Source organism: Elaeis guineensis, chromosome 4 (genome assembly GCF_000442705.2).
Source record: "Elaeis guineensis isolate ETL-2024a chromosome 4, EG11, whole genome shotgun sequence".
NCBI lineage: Eukaryota > Viridiplantae > Streptophyta > Magnoliopsida > Arecales > Arecaceae > Elaeis > Elaeis guineensis.
Window position 1 is genome coordinate 8,093,400 of NC_025996.2, and position 24,955 is coordinate 8,118,354.

A 24,955-nucleotide genomic window follows, 5' to 3' on the forward strand; every position below is an offset into this window, starting at 1 on the left:
AATAAGATATTTCATCATTAATTATCTTATTAGCAACGAAAAATAATTTTCATTGCTAATTATTTTTCACGAAGAAAATTTGGATGGATATTATTTTACTATTTATATATATATTTAAAAAATAATCTATTATATGATCTAAAATCCGCACACAATGCAAGGGCTCAAAATTAGTTAATAAATATATTAGATTTCAATCAAGTTTCCTCTAATCTTTATTCTTGAAACTTTTTAAAATAATCGGTAATGATAAATAATATTTATTATAGTTGGGCATATGCACAGAGGGTATTGTTTTTGTAATTTGAAAAATGTATGTGATTTCATTGGGTATAATTTTTTCTCTTCCTCAAGTAAGAATAAACTAAAAAAGATATTAATTTATTTTTATATATTTATTTTTATATTAAATCTAAGTTTCAAGCCTTTTTTCACTAAGTTATGTAACACATATCCATCCTATACAGTCATATTCTATTAGTTTTATTTTTTTGTTACTGAAACTTGTTTCATTTAATACTATAAAAAATATACTTTAGTAGCATCAATTATAGTTTGAGTTAAAAGTATTTGATTACTTTAGTAGAACTCATTTCAATTCTTATCAGTCCAAGTCATTCTAAGTATTTTTTAATCTAGATCCTCAAGTTGGAAACTGACTTTGATCTTTTGAGATAACTAAATACTCAAAATTACTTTTCATGCCTTCTAATTAAACTTAGAACAATTTATGAGTAACTAAATATTTTAAAAAATATTAATTTATTATAAAAAATTATGATAAATATTATTATTTTGTATGATATTAATTTTGCTCTATTTTTTTCTTTATTAGAGTAACTTAGATAGAGACATCATAATTAATATGATTTATCATAAAAGATATCTTGCTATTTGGACATGATCAATCAATATTATAAATTTTGAACTTGATGAACATTACACCTATTATGCATGACTTAATTACATCATCATGCAAATGACTTATACAATTACTAAAAAGTTTAGAAGAGTTTTTATTTAAAAAAATTTAGGAGGACTAGTTTGGTATACATTCAAAAATCTTTGAATAACCTTTTTGTAGATCATGTTTTAACATATAAAGATCCAGTATCATCTCCTTTCTATATTTTTGGGCAGATACAAAGTCTTTGTATTTTATGACCTTTAGTCAGTCCATAGAACCAACAACCTATTCAAAATTGAATAATGAGACAGATTCAAAAAAATTTAAAGATGAAAACTATAGTCGTAAATAATTTTTATATTTTTTAAATTTTTTTTTTAAAAAAATTGATGATGAAAATATTTTTATCTCAAATAATTGACTATTTATGATAAAAAAATTTAGTCACTAATAATTCATAATTTTTAAATTTTTAATTTTTTTTATTTTTTTAATATATTAACGATAAAAATTTTTATCATAAATACATGAGTATTTACGATGAAAAGATAATTTTCATCATAAATATTTAATTATTTATGATGTAATATTTTCATCACAACTAATCCATAATTTTTAAATTTTAAAATTCTTTATTTTTATTCAAATATTAGCGAGAAGACTTTTCATCGTAAATAGTGAGTATTTGAGATGCAAAGTAGATATTCATTGCAAATACATAATGATTTACGATGCAAAATTTTTGTCACTAATAATCTGAAGTTTTAAAATTTTAAAAAAATTTTATTTTTTTCATGTATTAGTAATGAAAAATTTTTATCGTAAATCATTATGTATTTACGATGAAAAATTACTTTCCATCGTAAATACTCAATTATTTATGATGTAAAATTTTTATCGTAAATAATCTATAATTTTTAAATTTTTTATTTTTTTTATATTTTTTAAATATTAGCGATAAAAATTTTTCATCGTAAATAAGATCTATTTGGATTGAAAAATTTATTTTCATCATCAATACTCTAGTATTTGCAACGTAATATTTTCATCACAAATAATCTATAATTTTTAATTTTTTAAAATTTTTTATTTTTTCAAATATTAGCGATGAAAAAGTTTTATTATAAATAAGAAGGTATTTGTGATGGATAATTAGTTTTCATCGATAATACTCTATTATTTATGATAAAAAAAATTTATCATAAATAACCTTTAATTTTTAAATTTTAAATTTCTTTTATTTTTTTTAAATATTAGTGATGAAAATTTTTGATCGTAAATAACATATATTTGTGACGAAAAATGAGTTTTCATCACAAACACTTATATTATTTACAATGAAACTATTTTCATCGCTAATATTTGAAAATTTAAAGTTAAAATAAATATTTTATTATTTATGATAAAAATAATCATCATAAATAATATGTATTTATGATAAAATTTTATTTTCATCGTAAATATGGAGTTATTTACATGAAAAAAAAATTTATTATAAATATTTTATTATTAGCGATGAATATATATTTTCATTGTAAATAGTCTTTTTACGATGAAAAGTGGTTCCGTTGCAAATAAATTCGTTGCAAAATTTTTTTTTCTTGTAGTGTCAATACTTAAACAGAATGATATTATTACCTTCAAGATAGGTTAATTTGATCACTTCTTTGAGAATTTCATAATAGTCACTCTCTGCCTCTGCCCACCAGCTATCCTTTATACACACACCGCTATTCATTGTACTCTTATGACAAGCTCGGTTAAAGAACTCCATATGGAGTTAGAAAGAAGATCATGCTAAGCCAATAGGAGTAATCATTGCATCCCGACCTTCAAATTCAACAACTCTGATACAGCTGATAATACAGTATGTATTTCACATCCGACCATAATGGTTCATTAGTATCTTTCAGCATATGATATAAATCACCACAGTTTTGGATCATCCTCCATATTTCAGTCAAATTCAGGATCAACCGCATCCATAATCATATCCACCATTCTGTCTGTGTCCCTGTCCTACTGATGATTTCTAATCCTTACAATTATCTCTCACGTTTCCCCATGCAGGTACCAAAACTTATAGTTTGGCATAAATTCACTTCTATATAAATGGGCAATTATTGTATTCCTATCAAATATTTTTCTATTGATACATCTCTTACAAGGATAATGAGCCAATTCTTGAACTAAGAGTGCAGCATTCCCAAAAGTATAGTCATAGAAGTACTTGACACCCTCCTTATATTCAGCAGAAATTATCCCATCGACTACTCGATTGGTCCATCCAACTACGGTCCATGACACACTATCTAAAGATTTTGTATATACAAATATAAGATAAAATGCTTATCAAATTTTTATCATTTAAAATGGCTTACATAAAAAATATATTCTATCATCAACTAACAGATATAGAAGGTTCTATTCTATTCAGAAATTGTATTAATTCTATAGGTCAATTACAATAATCAAATGATACGTAATAGAGATCAAAAAAAATTTTGATAGTATTTTTTCTTAGTTCTTCCCACACGACTGAAGAAGTGTGAAGAGAACTAAAAGAAAATGCTGTCCGAAATTTTTTTCGAACTCTCAACATACCATTTTATTACTGTAATTATCTGTAGAATTAATTATAATTTTCAAACTATTCAAACTGGACAGTCAATTGAACAATGTACATAATTCTTCAATTTATAAAAAAATATATAAATATATGGATACCATAAAATATATATATTAATCAAAAGATGGATCTATTGTTATATACAATGCAATACTTTTAAATTTTTTAAATACTGAAATTCCAAGTAAAAGACGTCATTGCAAATAGAAACGGTCGGGATGTGTGTCCCGCACATGCGGACGTGGAGCATGCCAAATGATTAGGCCGTGCGAACACACCAATATGGCATCCAGGCAAATTTATCCTGGAGGTTTTAAAGTATCGAGTGAGATTGCAAATAAGGTTGGAAACGGGAAGGGGTGGGCCAAGCCACACCCCTCTTTGAGTCCAGTTCGAAAATTCTTTTCGAACTTTGGGTCAGGCCTGGACGTACAGTCCAATCATCGAGCTGCTCCGATCGCCATCGGAGTAGATGAGCAGGCTAAAATCGATCCGACGGTAGCCCGATATCGAACCCCTACCACCAAAGACCGTAAGACTACTCTCGTCGGAGAGCTTTCCAAAGTATTTCTACCTCTCGAGAATAATATTAATTTAAATAATATTATCAATAATATTATTAATAATATTATTTAAATTAATAATATTATTAATATTTAAATTAATAATATTTAAACTCAAATATTATTAATTTAAAATGAATCAGATAAATATAATTTTAAATATTAAAAATTTAAAAAGATGAGAACGAGTTATGGTGACGACGATGGAGCCATCGCTGTCACTAAAAACCATCTGGTGACTCGGGTCCAGTGGTGGGTCGGCGACACGATGCTCCGACGGTGGGGAGGGGTGGGGGGAGAAGGGGGAGGCAGCAGGGGACCCGATCTGACAAGAGGAGGGGCGATCTGACAAGAGGAGGGGCAATCCGACAAAAGAGGAGGCGATGGGGGCCCCAATCCAGCAAGAGGAGGACGATCTGACAAGAAGAGGGCTCGGGAACATGTAATCCAGCGAGAGAACAACGGATCGGAGGTGGGGACAACAGTGCGAAGGCTAGGGGGAGGACGTCGAGGGCTCCGATGGCACGGCTGGGGAGAAGGGAGATCGAAGGTGAGGGGGAAAAGGGAGGCGGAGGGCGATCTGGCAAGAGGAGGGCTCGGGAACACACAATCGATCTGACTAGGGGATGTCGGATCGAAGGTGGGGACAGCGGCACGGGGGTTGGGGGGAGGAGGTCGAGGGCTTCGACGGTGCGGTAAGAGAGAAGGAGGACCGGAGGCGAGGGGGAAAAGGGGAGGCAGGGGTGAAGCGGGGAGGCAGTCGGGGACCCGAAGGGTTTTTAGGACAGACTATTAGCGACGGCTAGCTTTCGTCGCTAAAGCCATTGCTAATAGATATTTTTAAAATTTAAATTTATAGCGACGGCAAGTATTTAAGCCGTTGCTAATAAGTTTGCAAGATGGGAGGAAAATTCAGAGGAAAAAATTTAGGATTGTTAGCGACGATAAATTACCATCGCTAATAACGTAAATCCATCGCTAATAATTATAAAAATAAATTTAAAAAAATAAAATTATTTGGTTATTAAAGATGACAAAATGTTGTCGCAAATAAGATAATCTCATCGCTAATAATCTTAGAATCATATTAAAAAATATATAATTACTTGGTTATTAGCGATGGCAAAATGCCATCACTAATAAAATAACTCCATCGTTAATAATCTTAGGATCAAATTTAAAAAAAAAAATAAAATTACTTCTTATTAAAGATGTAACTTGCCATCGCTAAAAGCCAAAACTACCGTCACCAATTTTTTTTTTTACGACGGTAAATTTGTTGGTCGTCATTTGTCAATTGTAAAAATTATTATTAATGACGGCAATTTTGCTGTCACTAATAGCCGTCGGTAAAAAATTATTTTCTTGCAGTGATAAATTTTTTTATCAAAAAAAAAATACAAAATTCGACCAAATTAACATTCTCTAAAATGATTCCAACTCTTAGTACATAGCAAAATATCTCTAGAGAGGCAAATGAAGAGTACTTTTTATTCTTTCAGCTTTGACAAGGCCAACCAACTTAGCATGACAGATAGATCACAAACTCAACGAAGACCAATGCAAACATCACACTGATTCTACTACATGAGGTAACCGATAAGACTATAGGATAATTAATACGTTACATAATAGATCACAAACTCGACGAAGACCAATACAAACATCACACCGATTCTACTACATGAGGTAACCGACAAGACTATAGGATAATTGATGCGTTACATAATGAAGATCTAAGATTAAACTTGAAGGAAGCAGCAAAGTGATCACTTCATGCCCACTAGTAGATGACTTCACTTATCTATCCATTATTCAATAATAAGCCACGATAACTGAACGCACGCCTAATGCCGGTATGATTTTGTAGCCGGTAAAACCTGCATCAGTAAAAAAATTTTTCCATTCGCATTCCTTTCTTTGTTTCCCTGTGGTGTGGACTATCATGTGCATGTCAAAGAGTAGCTGTGTTTCAGCCAACTCAGGAAAGCCAATATCCAAGTCAACTACCATTTCAATAATGATCACCTTTCCCCCCTCTTCTTTGGATGGAACAGCCTTCTTGCATTGTTTCAGTATGTTTACGCAGTCCTCGTCGCTCCAATCATGTAGCACCCACTGCAAACAACAACCATAAGAAGTAAAACCGCAAGACTGGATGTTATCAAATATACTGGAGTACTTTTTATTTTTTTATTTTTTTAGGTATCAATGTGTAGTTCAAATTTGGAAGTTAGGTAAACACATAAGAAAAACATGTAGGCATGACCCTTTTTCAAGGAACAAATGATCTTTTTCAAGAAAAAATAATATTCAATTTGCCGCAGGTGATAGAAAAGAATATTATATTTTACTTCTTTTAATAAGAATAAGATATGTGACTTATAATTAGAGGAATTATATATATGAATTTATTAGCCTGAGAAAAATTAATAAGAAATGGAACATCATATTCTTGAGCATAGATTGAAAGCAATTAATTAATGTTAAATGGTTTGCTTATGCATAGTTATAATACAAACAAACAATTTGATTCCTTTAATTTTGGTAGCTTAAGTTTACTGCACAAAAGAATTTTTGTGATCGGATTTCTTTCCGCTTGAAGTTATACATGATTTTTGCGTGGAAAATTTTTTCTTGTGGCAAACAAGTTACGTGTCTAATTTAGTGTCGACTGGGAAAGTGGGTTGGATCGAAGCGTTAACATCAATAGTTATGTCAGTACAAGGATCACAGTTCAGCTGTCCCAAAATGGGTATAACAGGCTAGTCAACCGGATATACGGATCTAAACAATGGATCAGCATCATATGTCTTGGATACAAGTGAGAATAGATGATCGACAAGCCATAAAAAAGTTCTGCCAGGTTCGGTAATTAGTAAAGCTTTGTGTGCAAAAGTCATGATTTAGTTGCAGTTGGTTCTCTAATTTCTTTTAATTCCCACCAGCAGGATTTTGTATTTTTTTAATTAAAACAGGGACTAATGGGCAAATGCCCCATTAGTCACCTAATTTTATTCAAGAAGGAAAAGAGATCGATTGTAAGAATATTGCAGTTCTCTAGGAAATTTAAACTTCCCCAAGGTTCAAATTTCTTAAACATACCAGTAATAATTCCTGATTGGAGAGCTGATCAGGCCCTCATAAGATCGCAAACTGTAGTGAATATTGCCCTAGACCATTAGGGATCAAATCCAAACGTGATAACTCTAGGGGGTTCAGGTCAATTTGCAAGCAGATCATACCAAAATTCTGATCTTGAATAAAATATCGGGTTTAAAATTGTTTTAGCTTTTTTTAAAAAAAATAATGCGACAAGCATATCAAGGTTATAGTCCTTCAATCCTCCAACTGAATCTTCAGCAAACTACTATGGCGTGACATCTTAAGTACCAGACCAGGAGTATACCTTGAGCAGCACTGCATCAGCAGGAGGGATATACTGAAACATATCTCCCGCGACAAGCTGGACCGCCTCGCTCGCTTCCGAGCTCGCTACCACGTGGGGCAGGTCAAGGACGGTGCACTTCACCTGTGGATAGGCCTCCGCGATGGCCCGGGCCATCGTGCCCGTCCCCCCACCAACGTCCACCAGCGACCTCAGGCCTTTGAAGACCTCGCCGCACTCCTCGACGACCAGTTTGGCCACGAACTGAGAGTCGCTTGCCAACCCCTCGTTCACCAAGCTATCGAAGCCCGGGGTTTGGCTGGTGGCCTCCCAAACACCCTTTCCATGTGCTACCTCGAAGGGCGTGGGCAGCTTATCTTGCTTGAACCAACTACTGAGGTTATACCATGGGTTGAGCAACATTTGGTCCAGCATCAGAAGGAACGACGAGACGTTCGCATCCTTCTCCTTGACAAGGAGGGCAGACATGGTGTTGGGGATGTACAGCTCTTCGTCGTCGTGATCGGGACTGTTCCCATCACGCTTTCGACCGAATAATCCCGAGAACACCAGGAGGCGCATGAGGCGGCGCAAGTCGTTGTTTCTGGTGGGGGGGATGGATAGTTTGGTTGCTAGTTCAAGGAGGGAGATTGGCTTGCCATGGGTGTGGATGATGTCTGCTATGCCGAGCTCTACGGCACACTTGAGGGACATGGAGTTTATGAAGCTGAATATGTGGCTCCATGAATGAGCTTGAGCTTTCAAGAGCTCTAAAGATTGACATTCTCCAACTAAGGAATCCATCTCACTCTTAATATTTTTCCAGGCCCTGACTCTCTAATGGATTTGCTAATTCCTAGCTTGCTACTGCAAGCTATAAATAGGCCTCTCGAGGGAGTAAATTTTCGTTGCGACGGTAATGCCACGTCACCATTGTAACACCGTTGCAACGAATATGTTTCCTTTCGAAGGGTAGCTTGCAAATTCTAGGTGCACTTCTTACACGTCGGATCAGAAAATAAGAAGAACATGAAAACGTGAAAATCACACATTTTATAGTCCGTCGTCATGGAAAATGATGCGTGATGGGCTGTCTTGTCAAATAATGGCAAGCCATATCTTCGTTTCTCTTGTGATTGTGATTTATTTTATTCATAAAAATTACTCTCATAGAAGCAAAGGACGAAAATGGATGGATCATGGATCAGATCTCACCGATCAATATTTATATTTGTTGGGAAATACCCACCGACCGATCGATCGATGGTCGGAGGAACCGACCGATCGATTTACGGTCGGAGGGACCGACCGATCGATTGACAGTCGGATCGACCAACTGACACCATCACCGGCCAATCATCGGCTTACGACCGACTGAAGATATGTCGGACGCACCTTTTCCGACCGACTGAACCGGAAGGTCTGATGGCCGACTCACATAAAACTCGCCGACCAACGGAGGAGCCCGACGCCACTCAGCTGGCCACCGACCTAGGGTCGGTCGGCTCCTCTGATCGCCGTACAGCCGCCAGACCTTGTCAGTTCTGACAGCAACGTGCGGCACGGCCATCTAGGGGCATTGTCCCGCCGAGAGCATTGTCAACCCTGGTGATTTGACAGCCCCACGGCGACATGACACTTTCACGGCGACTCTGACAATCTACAGTGAGCTGACAATTCCTCACTTGTCTGCGCCATTAATGGCGGCGCCATACCGTGCTCCACTATATAACTCGGGGAAGGCAACAGAGCAAGGGATCCGCTCCCCCCACTTCTCGACTCCAAAATCACAGGCTCGCTCCTCTCCCTCTCCCTCTCCCTCCCTCTCTCTCTCGATCGAGCTCTCTGTCTTCATTTCACTGTTGTCCAGTCACCTCTCTGACTTGACCGTTGGAGGGTCCCCACCGGAGCCGCCTCCGGACAGTGTGGACTTCTCATTTTGCAGGTGCTCGTTCTCCGGCGATCGGACGACGAGGCGATTGGCCGCAACAGATTGGCGCGCCAGGTAGGGGGGCGGGATGACAAAGACAAGAGCGCAACGATCGAGGATCACCGGGTCGGCGAGGCGCTCTTCCGGCCGGGAAGAGGCCTCCCCGCCACCGCCGGCGGTGGAGCCCAGCTCTCCACACCCCGCGGTGACCACGGAGGCGCAGATCGCGGCCATCGTACGGCAGATGACCGTACTGACGGACGCAGTCAAGAGCCTCCAGCAACAACCGGCGGCCCGTCCGATGCCCTCCAGGAGCAGCCGCCAACGACCGCGCCGATCCCCGTTGCCTCCGCGCGAGCGCCCTCAACAGCACTCCCGCGGAGAAGAGGAGGAGCGGCCCTGGCGTGATGACCGACTGTCCCAGCAGCCCTCTCCTTCCCCGCTGGAACGGGCAAGGAAGGAGAAACGACCGCGCACACCGTCGGCCTCCCCCTCGGAATCTTCCGGAGACTCCACTCCCGGGGTCTCCCAGCATCGACGAGCGGACGACTACGAGCGCCGGTTCGAGAAAATCGACCGCCGACTCGCGCAGTTGCAGATGGACGGCCAGAAGTCTTCGAACGACGTTGACTTCCAGACCGCCCAACCTCTCTCCCGACTGGTCCTCGACGAATCGATTCCTAGTCGGTTCAAGATGCCGCACGTGGAGCCATACGACGGCTCCACCGACCCAGTCGACCACCTCGAGAGCTATAAAGCTCTCATGACGATTCAAGGGGCAACCGACGCTCTTTTTTGCATCGACTTCCCCGCCACACTCCGCAAGGCTGCCAGGGCCTGGTACTCCGATCTTCGATCGGGAAGTATCCACTCCTTCGGACAGCTCGAGCACTCATTCGTGGCCCACTTCAGCACCAGCCGAAAGCCGCCGCGAACGTCGGACAGCCTTTTCTCCCTCAAACAGGGAGAAAATGAGACGCTCCGACACTTCGTGGCACGATTCAACATGGCCACGCTTGAGGTCCGGGACCTCAACGAAGACATGGCTATCTCAGCCATGAAGCGGGGCCTGAGGGCGTCCCGATTCACCTACTCTCTGGACAAGACCCTCCCCCGGACATATGCCGAGCTACTGGAGCGCGCATACAAGTATACGCGCGCGAACGAAGGAGCATCCGACCGACGCTTGGTCGAGCCCAGAGGCCCGAAAGAGAAGCGGAGGAAAGGTCGGGAACCTGCTGAACCCAGCAAGCCCCCGACCGATAGTCGGGTCTCGCCACCCCGACGAATCCAAAAGTCACCCCGGCAGCAAACTCCAAGGCCGGCACGCCCCAGGTATGATTCCTACACTCCTCTCTCCACTCCTCGTGCACAGATTCTAATGGAGATCGAGGGGGAAGAATACCTGTGACGGCCTCTGCCTCTGAAGGCAAAAGGCCTCGACCGTCGGAAGTACTGCCGATTTCATCGAGGCCACGGCCACAACACCGAGCAGTGCATCCAGCTGAAGGATGAGATCGAAGCTCTCATCCGTCGGGGGTATCTCGACAAATTTCGGAAGGGTCCGCCGACCCAACCAGTTGCCGATCGGCGACCCTAGCCGATTGAAGAAGCGGCGACCAATCAGCCGACGGCCGGAGTCATCAACATGATCTCCAAACGGCTGGGTCCGGGGACGTCTACGGGAGGGGAGCCGACGAAAAGGCCACGCCCGGACGACGTAATCACCTTTACGGAGGATGACGTTCGGGGCATCCAAACTCCCCACGACGATGCTGTTGTTGTGTCGGCGACAATAGCAAATTATGATGTAAAGCGAATTTTTGTTGATAATGGAAGTTCGACAAATATTTTATTTTACTCGACCTTCTCCCGGATGCAACTGTCAACTGACCGACTTAAGAGGATCTCCATGCCCTTGATCGGCTTTGCCGGAGATGCTGTCACGACAGAGGGAGAAATTACCCTGCCCGTGACGGCCGGCACCGAACCACGACAAAGCACGGTCTACTTAACTTTCGCGGTCGTCCTAGTTCCTTCGGCCTACAACGCCATCCTTGGACGACCCGGGCTGAACGCTCTCAAAGCGATCGTCTCGACGTACCATCTCCTCATTCGGTTCCCGACCAAAAATGGAATCGGGGAGATGCGCGGGGATCAACAGCTCGCCCGACGGTGCTTCCAGATCTCCGCTCAAAACGACGAGTCGAAGGGCTCCCTGACAATCGACAAGCCGGACCAACGGGAGGAGGAAGAGCGAGGTTCGCCGGCCGAGCAGCTCGTGGCGGTCCCGATAGTGAAAAATCCGGTACGGAAGGTTTGGGTCGGGTCTCAACTGCCCGACCCAGAACGACGCCGACTGACGGAGCTGCTGACGGCTAATGCCGACATATTTGCTTGGTTGGCAGCAGATATGTCGGGCATCCCCCCAGAAACTATAACCTACCGACTCAACATCGACCCAACGATGAGGCCGGTGAGGCAGAAGAAAAGGTCCTTCACTCCAGAGAGGCAGAGGGCCATCGACGAAGAAGTGGACAAGCTACTCGAAGCGGGCTTTATCCGAGAATCCACGTATCCCGATTGGCTTGCCAATGTTGTCATGGTCAAAAAAGCCAATGGGAAGTGGAGGATCTGCATCGACTACACCGACCTCAACCGAGCCTGCCCAAAGGATAGCTTCCCACTTCTCAAGATCGACCAGCTGGTGGACGCGACGTCCGGATTTCGACTGCTCAGCTTCATGGACGCCTTCGTCGGATACAACCAGATCCGGATGGCGCCTGAAGATGAAGAGCACACCGCGTTCATGACTCCCAAGGGCCTTTACTGTTATCGAGTGATGCCCTTCGGACTGAAGAACACCGGCGCCACCTACCAGCGACTTGTCAATAAGGTCTTCAAAGACCAGATCGGGCGCAACATGGAGGTATACGTGGACGACATGCTGGTGAAGAGCGCGCAGATCCCGGACCATGTTCAGGATCTCGAGGAGACCTTTCGCACCCTTCGACAGCACCGAATGAAGCTCAACCCGACCAAATGCGCTTTCGGGGTGACCTCAGGGAAGTTTCTCGGATTCCTCATTTCTCAAAGAGAGATTGAGGCAATCCTCGACATGCGTCATCCGAACACCAAGAAGGAGGTCCAACAGCTGAACGAAAAAATCGTCGCTCTCAGCTGATTCATTTCTCGATCAGCTGAAAGGTGCCTCCCATTTTTCAAAACTTTGCGGCATGCAAACGGTTTTTCTTGGTCGGATAAGTGCCGACAGGTCTTCGAAGACCTGAAGAAGTACTTGGCTTCCCCGTCGCTGCTCGTAAAGCCGCAGGTCGGGGAAATCTTGTATCTCTACTTTGCCACATCTTCTAAGGCGATCAGTTCGGTGCTCATCCGAGAAAACGAGTGCCGAACCCATCAACCTATCTACTCATCAGCAAGGTGCTCCACGGTGCCGAAGCAAGGTATTCGGAGACAGAAAAAGATGATCTTCACCGTGACTGTCTCCGTGCAACGACTCCGTCCATACTTCCAGGCTCACGCCATAGTGGTGCTCACCAACCAGCCCCTGAGGGCGATATTGCGCCGACCCGACACATCGGGATGACTCGCGAAGTGGGCGATGAAGCTCAGCGAGTTCGACATTCAGTACCGACCAAGGCCTGCTTTGAAGGCTCAGGTCTTGGCCGACTTCATCGCCGAGTGCCCGACAACCGACCAAGTGTCGGGAGCTGAAGACCCGGGATGAGATGCGGTCTCCGAGCCAGACCCGATCTCCACCTGGGTACTCCACATCGACGGAGCTTCAAACGCTCAGGGAAGCGGGGCCGGGCTCCTACTCACGAATTCGGATGGGGTGGTCACCGAGTACGCCCTCCGATTCGACTTCAAGGCCTCCAACAACCAAGCCGAATACGAGGCACTCCTCGCTGGCTTGAGGATGGCGAAAGAACTGGGCGTCGACAGCCTCCGAGCATTCTCCGACTCTCAGCTGATCGTGGGGCAGGTCAAGGGCGAATTCGAGGCGCGAGATCCGACCATGCTCAAATACCTTCAGAAAGTGAAGGACCTCATGGCACGCCTCAGATATTTTGAAATTTTCCACATCCCTAGGTCGGAGAATGCCCGTGCTGACGCACTTTTCAGACTGGCGACTTCGGCTTACGACTCCTTGGGTCGGACCTTCGTGGAGAACCTCGAGCAGCCGAGCATCGATCGGGCCGAAGAAGTACAGCAGCTAACGGCCAAACCAAGTTGGATGGACCCGATCGTTCGGTATTTGACCGACGAGATCGATCCCGAGGACCCCGCGGAGGCCAAGCGACTCCGATGGTCGGCCTCTCAATATGTCATTATGGATGGCCGACTCTACAAGAGGTCGTTCTCCCTTCTCCTGCTTAGGTGCTTGGGACCGACCGACGCCGACTACGCTCTCCGAGAGGTTCACGAAGGAATTTGCGGGAACCACTTGGGGGGCAAATCCCTGGCCTACAAAGTCCTGCGACAGGGCTACTACTGGTCTACCATGAAGAAGGACGCGGCCGAGTTAGTCCGGAGGTACGAACCATGTCAAAAGTATGCCAACATTCAACACCAACCGACCAGCCAAATTGCTCCTATTATCTCTCCATGGCCCTTCGCCCAGTGGGGGGTCGACATTCTTGGTCCTTTTCCTCCAGCGTCAGGTCAGAGAAAGTTCATCGTCGTCGCCATCGACTACTTCACCAAGTGGGTGGAGGCCGAACCATTGGCGCAGATTACCGAGCGGAAGATGGAGGACTTTATCCAGAAGTCCATCATCTTCAGGTTCGGGTTGCCGCATACGATCATCACCGACAACGGACGGCAATTCGACAACCAGGACTTCAGGGACTTCTGCGCCAGGTTCCACATTAAGCACCGACTGACTTCAGTCGGGCACCCCCAGTCCAACGGCGAGGTCGAGGTGACCAACCGGACCTTGCTCCACGGACTCAAGACCCGACTAAACGAAGCCAAAGGCCTCTGGGTCGATGAGCTAGGCTCCGTTCTGTGGGCTTACCGAACGACCCCCGCGTTCCGACTGGGGAGTCGCCTTTCAGCCTGGCCTATGGAACGGAGGCCATGATCCCACTCGAGATCGGACTGCCATCTTCAAGAGTCGAGCGGTATCAAGAGCCGGATAACTCCGAGAGTCAGAGGGCCGACCTAGACCTCCTCTCCGAACTACGAGATGAGGCTCAAATTCGCTTGGCTTCGTACCGACAGAGGGTCGCTCGGTATTACAATGCCAAGGTCAGATCGAAGCTCTTCAGGCTTGGCGACTTGGTCTTGAGGAAGGCGGAAGTGTCGAAGCCCCTGGACCAAGGAAAGTTGGCTCCAAACTGGGAAGGACCCTACAAGGTAGCAGACACTTATGGTCCGAGAGCCTACCGACTGGAGACCCTTGAGGGGAAACCCATTCTCCGAACTTGGAATACCGACAACTTGAAGTTGTACTATCCATGAACTTTGTAATTCGATAGATGGAATACAAATTCAGTTTGAAAACTCGGAGTTTTAACTCTTTGACTAATGATCGGCGCTCACCAAGGCCAAGCCCCGACATACCAACGCGGACTTAGTGTCCACCTGGAGCCGACGACCTTATCGACAGTAACGCACCGGACCCTTACAAGGACCGATGCACCCTTATGGACGGGAGTTGACACTCCTTCAACGATCGACGATACATCGGACCCTTACAAGGACCGATGCACCCATATGAACGGGAGTTACACTCCTTCGACCTTCGACGATACATCGGACTCTTGCGAAGATCGATGCATCTACGTTGACGGGAGTTAACACCCCTTCTACGATCGAACTTTCAGGCCAAACTATCGGCTAACAAGCCGATCGGGCCCCGATCAGAGAGAGGCGAAACGCCTGCGCGACCGACGTCGCGACTCCCGACCAGGCTACGGCCAGTCGAAGGATATTCGACTTACCATCGTCTATCGCACAACGCGACCTTAGTCGCATCCACGACTTGCCGACCGAGCCCCGGCCGGCCGGACGATATTCGGCTTACCACCGTATATCAAAAGACACAGCATGAATACCCGACGCAAGAGCATCGGGATCCGACTTGTTGTCGTTCCCCCGATAATACGCCGGACGACATTCGACTGAACGCGTCGGCGGAGGCCCGACTACCGAACCTTTGCCAGGTTCGGTCGGCTCCTGACTCAACAGACGCGCCCGACTGACGACCTTGACTATCAGAAGCCGATCCAAAGTCGGGACTTACCCCACTTTCGTAGCGGCACGAGTTGCCGAACGTCCTACCGACTTATGTGAGTTAGCGACTTACATAAGTTAGTGACTCACTAAGGCATTCAACCATACATTTGAAAGAAGTAGACAAAGGAAAAGCGGAAGAAATTTTCATTCAAAGCTTTCATTCAAAGAAGGTTTACAAAGTCGAGTCGAAGCCCGATTACAAGTATTTCAAAAACAGAAAAAGCAAAAGAAAGTCGGTAAGGCCCGATCACACTTCTGAGTCGATCTCCTCGATCGACGGAGGGTCGGGGATGACTGGTGTGTCGGCCACGATCGGAGCTGGGTCGACGGCTGAAGCTGGACCTTCGATCGGCGAGGGACTGGCAGTCAGCGCCGCTTGCTCCAGGATGGCTTCCTCCGCAGCGACGACGCCTCCCGATGGCTGGTCGGCCATCTCCTCGGTGGCTTCCTCCTCGACCCCCAGTGGGACGATGCTGCTGAGGTCAAGATCCGGGTACAAGGCCCGGACTGCATCCCGACCGTCCTCGTACCCCACCCGGTACGAGGCGAAGCCCGACTCGAGCATCTCCTCCCGATACTGGTCGGAGGCCCGGAAGTCTTCAACCGCCCGATCGGCTGACTCCTTCGCCGACCTTGCCTCTTCTTCCGCCCGACCGAGCGCGTCCTTCGCCGACTCCGCCTCCGCTTTCGCTATGTCGGCGTCAGCCTGGGTGACCGAAAGCTCCTCCTCAGCCTTGGCAAGCTTCTCCAGGCTGACCCGAAGCAGCTCGCGCTCGCCTTGGAGTTCGGCGGCAATGCCGTCCCGCTCGTGCCGCAGACGACGCACGGCCCGGCCCTTGTGTCTGGCCTCCTTCTTGGCCGACCTTAGCTCGGATCCGAGCTGGGAGACCTCGTCTACCAACTTGGCCTCCCGATCGGCCGACTGCTGTAGATGGTCGACCAACATTGCCTTCTCGGCTTCGACCGCCGCCGACCTCTCCTTCCATGCCGCCCGGACATTCTCGAACCTCCGGTATCCGGCCTCGAGCTCCGACATTGTGTAGATCAGCTACCGTTGCAAGTGCTTCGTCAGGATCACATAATGAGAAAAATTTCTAAGGAAAAAGAAGGTGATACAAAACTTACCTCGACCATGGTCGGATAGAACTTGGACAACATCTCGGTCACTTGCCGAGACCTCAGCGACTCCACGTCGGCCGGGAGTAGGATCCCTTGGCACAACCTCCTCGCCAGGTTATGGTCGGCCAACACCGACGCCCCTTCGGGGAACTGTGCGCTGGGCGGCACAGATCGGCTCCCCGACCTTGTTTCATCCGTGGGGTCCATCGGGGCTTTCCCTCGATCGGTCGCCCCGACCGACGGAACCGGCAGCGAGGGGATGCTCGAAGTAGAACCAGCACCCCCCATTGCGGCCACAGACGCCGTCGGATGATGTTCGGTTTCCCGAACGACATCCGGCTCCACCGCCTTCGGTGATGCCGCCTGATGCGTAGTCGTTGATAGCACCAAAAATAACTCTACTCACTACGTAGGTAGGATGAGTCGAGATCGTATCCTCAGGGATCTTGGGCTAAGTTGAGATTGCAAGGTAAAAGAAAGAAGCGTTGTTTTTTATTTAGAAAATAAATTATCGTAAAATTGAGGTAATTAAAAAATAAAGAGCTCGGGAGTTTTGAATTAATTTGCACTAGCAGAGTTGTATCTCTTTTTTTAACTAAATAGATGTGATTAATCTTAGGAAAAATACCTGTCTTTCCTCGGCACGCTCCGTACCCGTAGATCACGGCACGTCTCCGAAAAGTACTAGGTAACCAACTCTTCTTTCCTCGACACGCCCCGTACCCGTAGATCACGACGCGTCTCCGGAAAGTAAAAGTTGTTCCTAATATTAATCTAACAAGAAAGCATAAATAAAAGCATATGATAGGGAGCAAATAAAGAACTCATGACAATTTAAATAAAAAGCATAATCTTTATTGCATATAAAGAAATACAGGAAAGTTTAGAACAATAAACCATCTCTGTGTCGTTACAAAATTTCTTCTCCACTCCCGAGACTGCTAGCCTAGCTGCTCATGAAGTAATCCCTTTCTATTCCTCTATGCAAGGCTCTAGAAGAATTTCTGGGCTCCCCCCTCTAATGGGAGTACAAAAGCCTTTTTATAGATATTAGGGGGAAGGAGTTTTACATGGTTTTTCGATGTGGGACTAAAAAAAATACAAATCTTTCCACTTGAAATATTTCCAAATAAAAATTTTTTCTTTAATTTGCTCGCCACTGTGTCTGCGGTGCGTGCCTGCCCGCGTCCTGCCCGTGTCCGTGCCGCGTCCCGTGTCCGTCCCCGCATCCGCCCCCATGTGTTCACGCGCGTTCACGCGTGCCTGGTTCTTCTTTTGAATTCACGCGCGCCATCTTTTTTCTTTTGAATTCATATCACGCGCGCCAGACTTCATGCGCCCAGCATTTATTCACGTGAACCTTTATTTGTATATTCCAAAAGGATACAAAAGTTCATTAATAATGACTTCTATATCCTTTTTGGATTCCTTGCATAGTATCTTCATTTTTTATAATACCGGATGCATCTTTTTTTTATTTTAATTTTATTTTAAGTCTAATTTTCTTCAAACTTGAATCTTTTTTATCTATGAATCGGACTCTTTGTATCGGCGATCACCTTTCCTGTAAAACATAGAAAGAAACATCAAATTCTTAATAAATAAGATAAATTAAATATAATTTCTTAATTTAAAACACTTAAATTAAGTATTTATCACACCCCCCAACTTGAATTTTGCTCGTCCTCGAGTAAAATAAATATATCAGCATTGTGTATCGACTTGATTTTGAATAAAAAGTAGGTTAGGCATCCCAAAAGGTGGATGATACTTGATCAGACCATTAAAGAGATATTTCATTGGATTATCAATTTGACCCAATTAGTGGTTGAGTATTAACTAAAGAAATTTCAGAGCTTTTCTTTCACCAACTCCCCACTTTACTCTTTAAATCCTCTAACTTAATGGGAAAAAGGTTTATTATCTTCTTGCAATTTAGTCTCTCTTTTTTTTTCTTTTTTTTTTTTTTATATATATATAACATTGCCTACCTTTTTACGCGAACCATAATGCTTACTTAGGCGAAAGGGCCCGGTTACTCAGTAGGAGACCAATGTTGTTTTTTTCTCTTTTTTTTTTTTTTTTTTTTTTTTTTTTTTAAGGAGAATTTTTGCATATCTCGATCTTTCCACCCAATTTTTCATGAAGCAGATTCTTTATTGAGATCAGTAAGAAGATGGTTGTAGAATTACTCCTAAAATTTAGTCTAGTTCAAACCCTACCATTCATTGGGTTTTCTTAATAATTTATTCCTCAGTATCTCTAAAATTATCTTGACCGTTAATCATTCATTTATTAGGATGCCTAATTGACTCTTAATCAAAATAAAATTTGAATACACAAAACTAATTATTTCTGACCATACTCGAGGATTTGATTAATTCTCCCCCCAACTTAATCTACATTGTCCTCAATGGAGTAAGAAAGCAAAGAAAATAAAAGGAGAGAGTGCACCTGGGATAATTTTGCTTTGGAAGTTGAAGATAGCTTCATTGATTAATAGGCCCTTGTTCTAAATTCCTGCAGCTGCGGTAAAGTAAAAAAAAAAAAAAAAAAAATATGAAATCGTTAGGTTGCCTCCCAACAAGCGCTAAGTTTTATGTCTTCAGCCAGACGTCAAGTTTATTAACAGACTCTTCCATACAGAGTGGTCCTTTATTCTTTAAAAAAATGATGATCAGTTAAAACAAAATAGAAGAAATTTGGATTGCCTCCCAAAAAGCGCTAAGTTTTACGTCTTCAGCCAGACGTCATATGCAATAAAACCAACAAAAGATGGGTAATGGCTCATACTTGATTGTCCATGGAGGAGTGGTTTTATCATGTGGTGTATCCAACAATATGTTAACTTCTTTCCTATATTCTTCAAAGTCACACACTCCAGAGTGAGCCAAGCAAGTATCTGAGGGGTCAGGTGCTAAAATTGTGGGTGTTGCATCTTCTATAATATCTTCTAGTGTATCTACTTTGAAGCAACTATCCATTGATGGTCCTTGGGAAGCACCAAACACATTCAGTCTCAGTTTCTTATTCCCAAACGATACGTCCATGACTCCTGTCCTACAATTGATGCATGCATTTGCCGTAGCTAGGAAAGGTCGTCCTAAGATAATGGGAATTTGTCTGGGGTTGCCACTTAATTCCATATCGAGAACCAAAAAATCAACTGGAAAGTAAAACTCATCTACCTTGACCAAGACATCCTCAAGCATTCTACGTGGTTCCTTAATTGATCTGTCGGCTAACTGTAATGTGACTGATGTGGGTTTCAGTTCGTCGAATCCAAAAAGTTCATACATCGAACTAGGTAAAAGATTCACACTTGCCCCTAAATCCAGAAGAGCTTTTTCAATGTGATAATCTCCTATAACACAGGAAATGATGGGGGCTCCTGGGTCTTTAAGCTTTGGAGGAGTGGCATGCTGGACGACAGAACTAGCCTGTTCAGTGAGACATACTTTCTTTGGGATTTGTGATCTAGATTTACGTTTTTGGGTACACAAATCCTTCAAAAATTTGGCATAAGCAGGGACCTGTTTGATTGCGTCTAGAAGGGGAAGATTAATTTGGACTTGCTTAAACAATTCCAACATCTCATCGAGTTTTCCTCCCTTCTTATCTGCAGGAATAGGGGCTTTCAGGGCATCCGAAAATGGGGCTTTAGGCAAGTAAGATGATTCCGGTGCAGTTGGTTCCTTCTCTATTTTCAGGTCCTCCTTGTTCTTGGGTGATTTGGATTCGGTTAGAGATTTAGGGTCGGTCTCATTGGTTTTACTAGTGTGTTCAATGACCTTCCCACTTCTCAGAGTCATGATTGATTTGGCATGTTCAGAAAAAGCTTCTGGGGTATTAGAACTCTCAATCACAAATTGCCCTCTTGGGTTGCTCTCTGGTTGGCTAGATAATTTTCCTCCTTCCCTCCTACTGAATGCAGTTGCTAGTTGACCTATTTGGGTCTCTAGCTTAGCAATGGATTGTGTGTGGGAGTTAAGGATTTGAGTGTTGACTTCTAATCGTTCTAGTACTTTCAGAACTTTTTCCTCAAAAGCTGAGCTGTGACCAGTAGTAGATGGTTGAGGAGCATTTTGAAATTGATGGTATGGTCCATGCCTATATGTTGGGTCTTGATATTGAGGTCGAGGCGTGGCAGGACCAACCACTGGTTGTGGTCTCCAGAAAAAATTTGGGTGGTTTCTCCAGCCGGGGTTATAAGTATTCGAATATGGATCGTTTCCTGGTCTGCGAGCTTGTTGGACTTGCTGAACCTGCTCATGCACAAACTCAGGAAATTGGGGTGCGGCTGGGCATTCACTAACAAAATGGTTCGGACTTGCACACAATGCACAAACTTCTTGGATTGGATTAGGTGGAATTGGGGATTGTCCAGTGTTTAGAAGACGATCTAATTTTTGGGATAGTTCATCTACCTTTTGATGGATATCTATGGCATTTCCTACTTCATATATTCCACCTCTTTTTGAGTTTAACATGGGTTTATCTCTAATAGAGGCAGACATATGATGTAATGAATTTTCACTTAAAATTTCAAACAGTTGCCATGCCTCATCCTCACTTTTCAGCATAAATGTCCCACCGCATGATGCATCGACCATGTGTCGATGTCTTTCAGAGAGCCCATCATAAAAATATTGAATTAACTGCCACTTGGGTACAGCATGGTGGGGGCATTTTCTAATAAGGTCTTTTAATCTCTCCCATGTTTCATGAAACATTTCTCCATCTAATTGGGAAAAATTAGTTATGGCTTTCCTTATTTGATTAGTTTTTCCTATGGGAAAATATTTCTTGAGAAACTCTCCTTGCAGCTGGTCCCAAGTTGATATAGTCATGGAATCCAAAGTATGTAGCCAGTATTTGGCTTTGTCCTTAAGTGAAAAAGGAAATAATTTCAACCTAAGAGCATCATCGGAGAAGTTGTGAATTTTGACAGTTGAGCATATCTCAAGAAATTCTTCAAGATGTTTATAAGGGTCTTCATTACTAAGTCCATAAAATGAAGGTAACATTTGGATTATACTGGACTTAATTTCATATTGAGTGGCCTCCACAGGGGGTACTTGAATACAAGGAGAGTAGGTATATGTGGAAGGAGTAAAGTACTCCTTCAATTGCTTGGGTGGATCATTCTCCTGATTTCGATCCATCTTTTTATGTCTGTTGGCTCTAAAGATTCTTTCTATTTCTGGATCAAAAGGTTGGATTTCTGGTCGTAACGATCTACGGCCAAGCATATACCTTACAATTATACTATAGAGCACACACAGAAATTTTTTTTTTTTTTTAATATATATTTTTATAATAAAGTGAGAAAAGAATGAAGAAAATCTAAAGAGAAGAACCTAAGAATCTTAAATCTATGAAAAGGAAGAAATTAATTAATGTTTAGATGTTAATTGCAATCAACTTAAACAATCATAGACTCTCTATCCTAAGGTTAACTTAGATCTAGACAGCTCCTAACTTTCAAGATTGCTTTTGAGCACTCCAAGCTCAAGACTGACTAATTGACTCAGCCAGATAAGCGTAAGATGTGGGAGGTTCCCTGCTCGTTGCTTTCCTTAGACACCAACTAAGTTGGCCAGGTCAGTCAACGGAACCAATTGAAAACCACTTTCTTTAATCACTTGCCTTAGACACTGAGCAATTAACCAATCCGCACTTGGTTCAACTCTAGAGCTTTCTTATCCCATTGAGCTCGAAATTCCTAGGGCTGACGTCTAGTTGATTTTAAATTAAGGTCTAAGTTATGCAAATGCAAGGGAGTGATTTGTGGGCCAAGGAAGGGTGATCAAATCCCCACCTTATCTGGTTAATGGGTTATTGCCCTTAAGATTAATTATGGAGATGCAATGCAAATAAACAAGGTGTCCAATCAAGTTAGGAATTTTTATATTTGAGGTTACGCTATTTTAGTTAAGTGTTATGAAATGTCAGTGATTTTTTTTTTTTTAATATAATTTTATCTTTTTATTTTTTTTTTTAATTTTTTTTTTAATTTTGTAAGAAAATAAATTTAAGTGATTAAGTCTGAAAAGCAATAAATTACTGGGCTATGAAAAGTAGCAAATTATTCTAAGCAGCAAAATTCTAAATAGTAAATTAGTTATGCAAGGTAATTCTGTAATTATGCAAATAAGATTATCTAGCTAGAAAGTACTGAAAAAATTTTAAAACGAGAAATAAAAATTGAAAAGTATTTTTTTTTTTTTTTTTAAATTTCTTTTTTTTAAAAAAAAAATTTTTTTTTTTTTAATTCAACCGTGCCAAGATCCCCGGCAACGGCGCCAAAATTTGATGCGTAGTCGTTGATAGCACCAAAAATAACTCTACTCACTACGTAGGTAGGATGAGTCGAGATCGTATCCTCAGGGATCTTGGGCTAAGTTGAGATTGCAAGGTAAAAGAAAGAAGCGTTGTTTTTGATTTAGAAAATAAATTATCGTAAAATTGAGGTAATTAAAAAATAAAGAGCTCGGGAGTTTTGAATTAATTTGCACTAGCAGAGTTGTATCTCTTTTTTTAACTAAATAGATGTGATTAATCTTAGAAAAAATACCTGTCTTTCCTCGGCACGCTCCGTACCCGTAGATCACGGCACGTCTCCGAAAAGTACTAGGTAACCAACTCTTCTTTCCTCGACACGCCCCGTACCCGTAGATCACGACGCGTCTTCGGAAAGTAAAAGTTGTTCCTAATATTAATCTAACAAGAAAGCATAAATAAAAGCATATGATATGGAGCAAATAAAGAACTCATGACAATTTAAATAAAAAGCATAATCTTTATTGCATATAAAGAAATACAGGAAAGTTTAGAACAATAAACCATCTCTGTGTCGTTACAAAATTTCTTCTCCACTCCCGAGACTGCTAGCCTAGCTGCTCATGAAGTAATCCCTTTCTATTCCTCTATGCAAGGCTCTAGAAGAATTTCTGGGCTCCCCCCTCTAATGGGAGTACAAAAGCCTTTTTATAGATATTAGGGGGAAGGAGTTTTACATGATTTCCGATGTAGGACTAAAAAAAATACAAATCTTTTCACTTGAAATATTTCTAAATAAAAATTTTTTCTTTAATTTGCTCGCCACTGTGTCTGCGGTGCGCGCCTGCCCGCGTCCTGCCCGTGTCCGTGCCGCATCCCGCGTCCGTCCCCGCGTCCGCCCCCGCGTGTTCACGCGCGTTCACGCGCGCCTGGTTCTTCTTTTGAATTCACGCGCGCCATCTTTTTTCTTTTGAATTCATATCACGCGCGCCAGACTTCATGCGCCCAGCATTTATTCACGTGAACCTTTATTTGTATATTCCAAAAGGATACAAAAGTTTATTAATAATGACTTCTATATCTTTTTTGGATTCCTTACATAGTATCTTCATTTTCTATAATACCGGATGCATCTTTCTTTTATTTTAATTTTATTTTAAGTCCAATTTTCTTCAAACTTGAATCTTTTTGATCTATGAATCGGACTCTTTGTATCGGCGATCACCTTTCCTGTAAAACATAGAAAGAAACATCAAATTCTTAATAAATAAGATAAATTAAATATAATTTCTTAATTTAAAACACTTAAATTAAGTGTTTATCACCGCCGACGTTCCTTCGGCCGCTTCTTCCACCGACCTCTCCTCCGTACGCGCCGCTGGAGCCGCGAGCGCAATGACGGGCTCCAATTGGTCGGTCACCGATGCTTCGACGATCGGCGCCGCTGGAGCAGACCTCTTCGGAGGATGCGAAGGTCCGGCCCCCGATGCTGGCCTCTTCCTTGTCGCGAATTGTCGAATCTCAGCATCTGTCGGCCGCATTCTTGGAGGTGTCCCTGCGATACCGACAAAGGTGTTAATTAAAGAACCGGACTAAGGGCCGGATGAAAAGGAGACCGGGAGATCGGGCGATACCTAGTCGGGGGACCAAGCTTAAGCTGGCGTCATAGAGAGCTTGTTCGGTAACAAGCTCCCTCTGCTTCGAGACCGACATATCTTTTAGTCGGTGGAAGTCCTCCCGGTCGTCCGCCTCCACCCGGCTGTTGTCATTGGCTTCAGTTCGGGGCACGCCCCAGTGGGAAGGAAAGCCCCAAGAAGATGGAGAAGAAACAAAGAAAAACTGGTTCTTCCACCCATGGATGGACGATGGAAGA

The 24,955-nt window shown here is 43.1% G+C and overlaps 1 protein-coding gene and 1 non-coding gene across 2 annotated transcripts; one reads left to right on the top strand and one right to left on the bottom strand.

Moving 5' to 3' along the window:
* Nucleotides 1-5,564: 5,564 nt before the first annotated feature.
* LOC105044072 (trans-resveratrol di-O-methyltransferase) lies at nt 5,565-8,355 on the bottom strand. The gene is made up of 2 exons (XM_010921868.3): nt 7,509-8,355; nt 5,565-6,217 (listed from the first exon to the last, which is right to left on the bottom strand). Exons 1-2 carry the CDS (start codon nt 8,289-8,291, stop codon nt 5,915-5,917), a joined length of 1,086 nt encoding a protein of 361 aa, XP_010920170.1. The 5' UTR covers nt 8,292-8,355; the 3' UTR covers nt 5,565-5,914.
* A 13,117-nt stretch (nt 8,356-21,472) lies between these two features.
* On the top strand, nt 21,473-21,578 carry LOC140857706 (small nucleolar RNA R71). Its single transcript, XR_012141198.1, has one exon. It is a non-coding gene; the product is annotated as a small nucleolar RNA R71 (small nucleolar RNA).
* The last annotated feature ends 3,377 nt before the right edge of the window (nt 21,579-24,955 follow it).

What these genes read in the sequence shown, in the direction of transcription:
- LOC105044072 (XM_010921868.3), bottom strand. Translation starts at nt 8,291, where the DNA reads ATGGATTCCTTAGTTGGAGAATGTCAATCTTTAGAGCTCTTGAAAGCT. An exon ending in CTGATGCAGTGCTGCTCAAG is followed by an intron (nt 6,218 to 7,508) that starts GTATACTCCTGG and finishes TGTTGTTTGCAG; the next exon opens with TGGGTGCTACATGATTGGAG.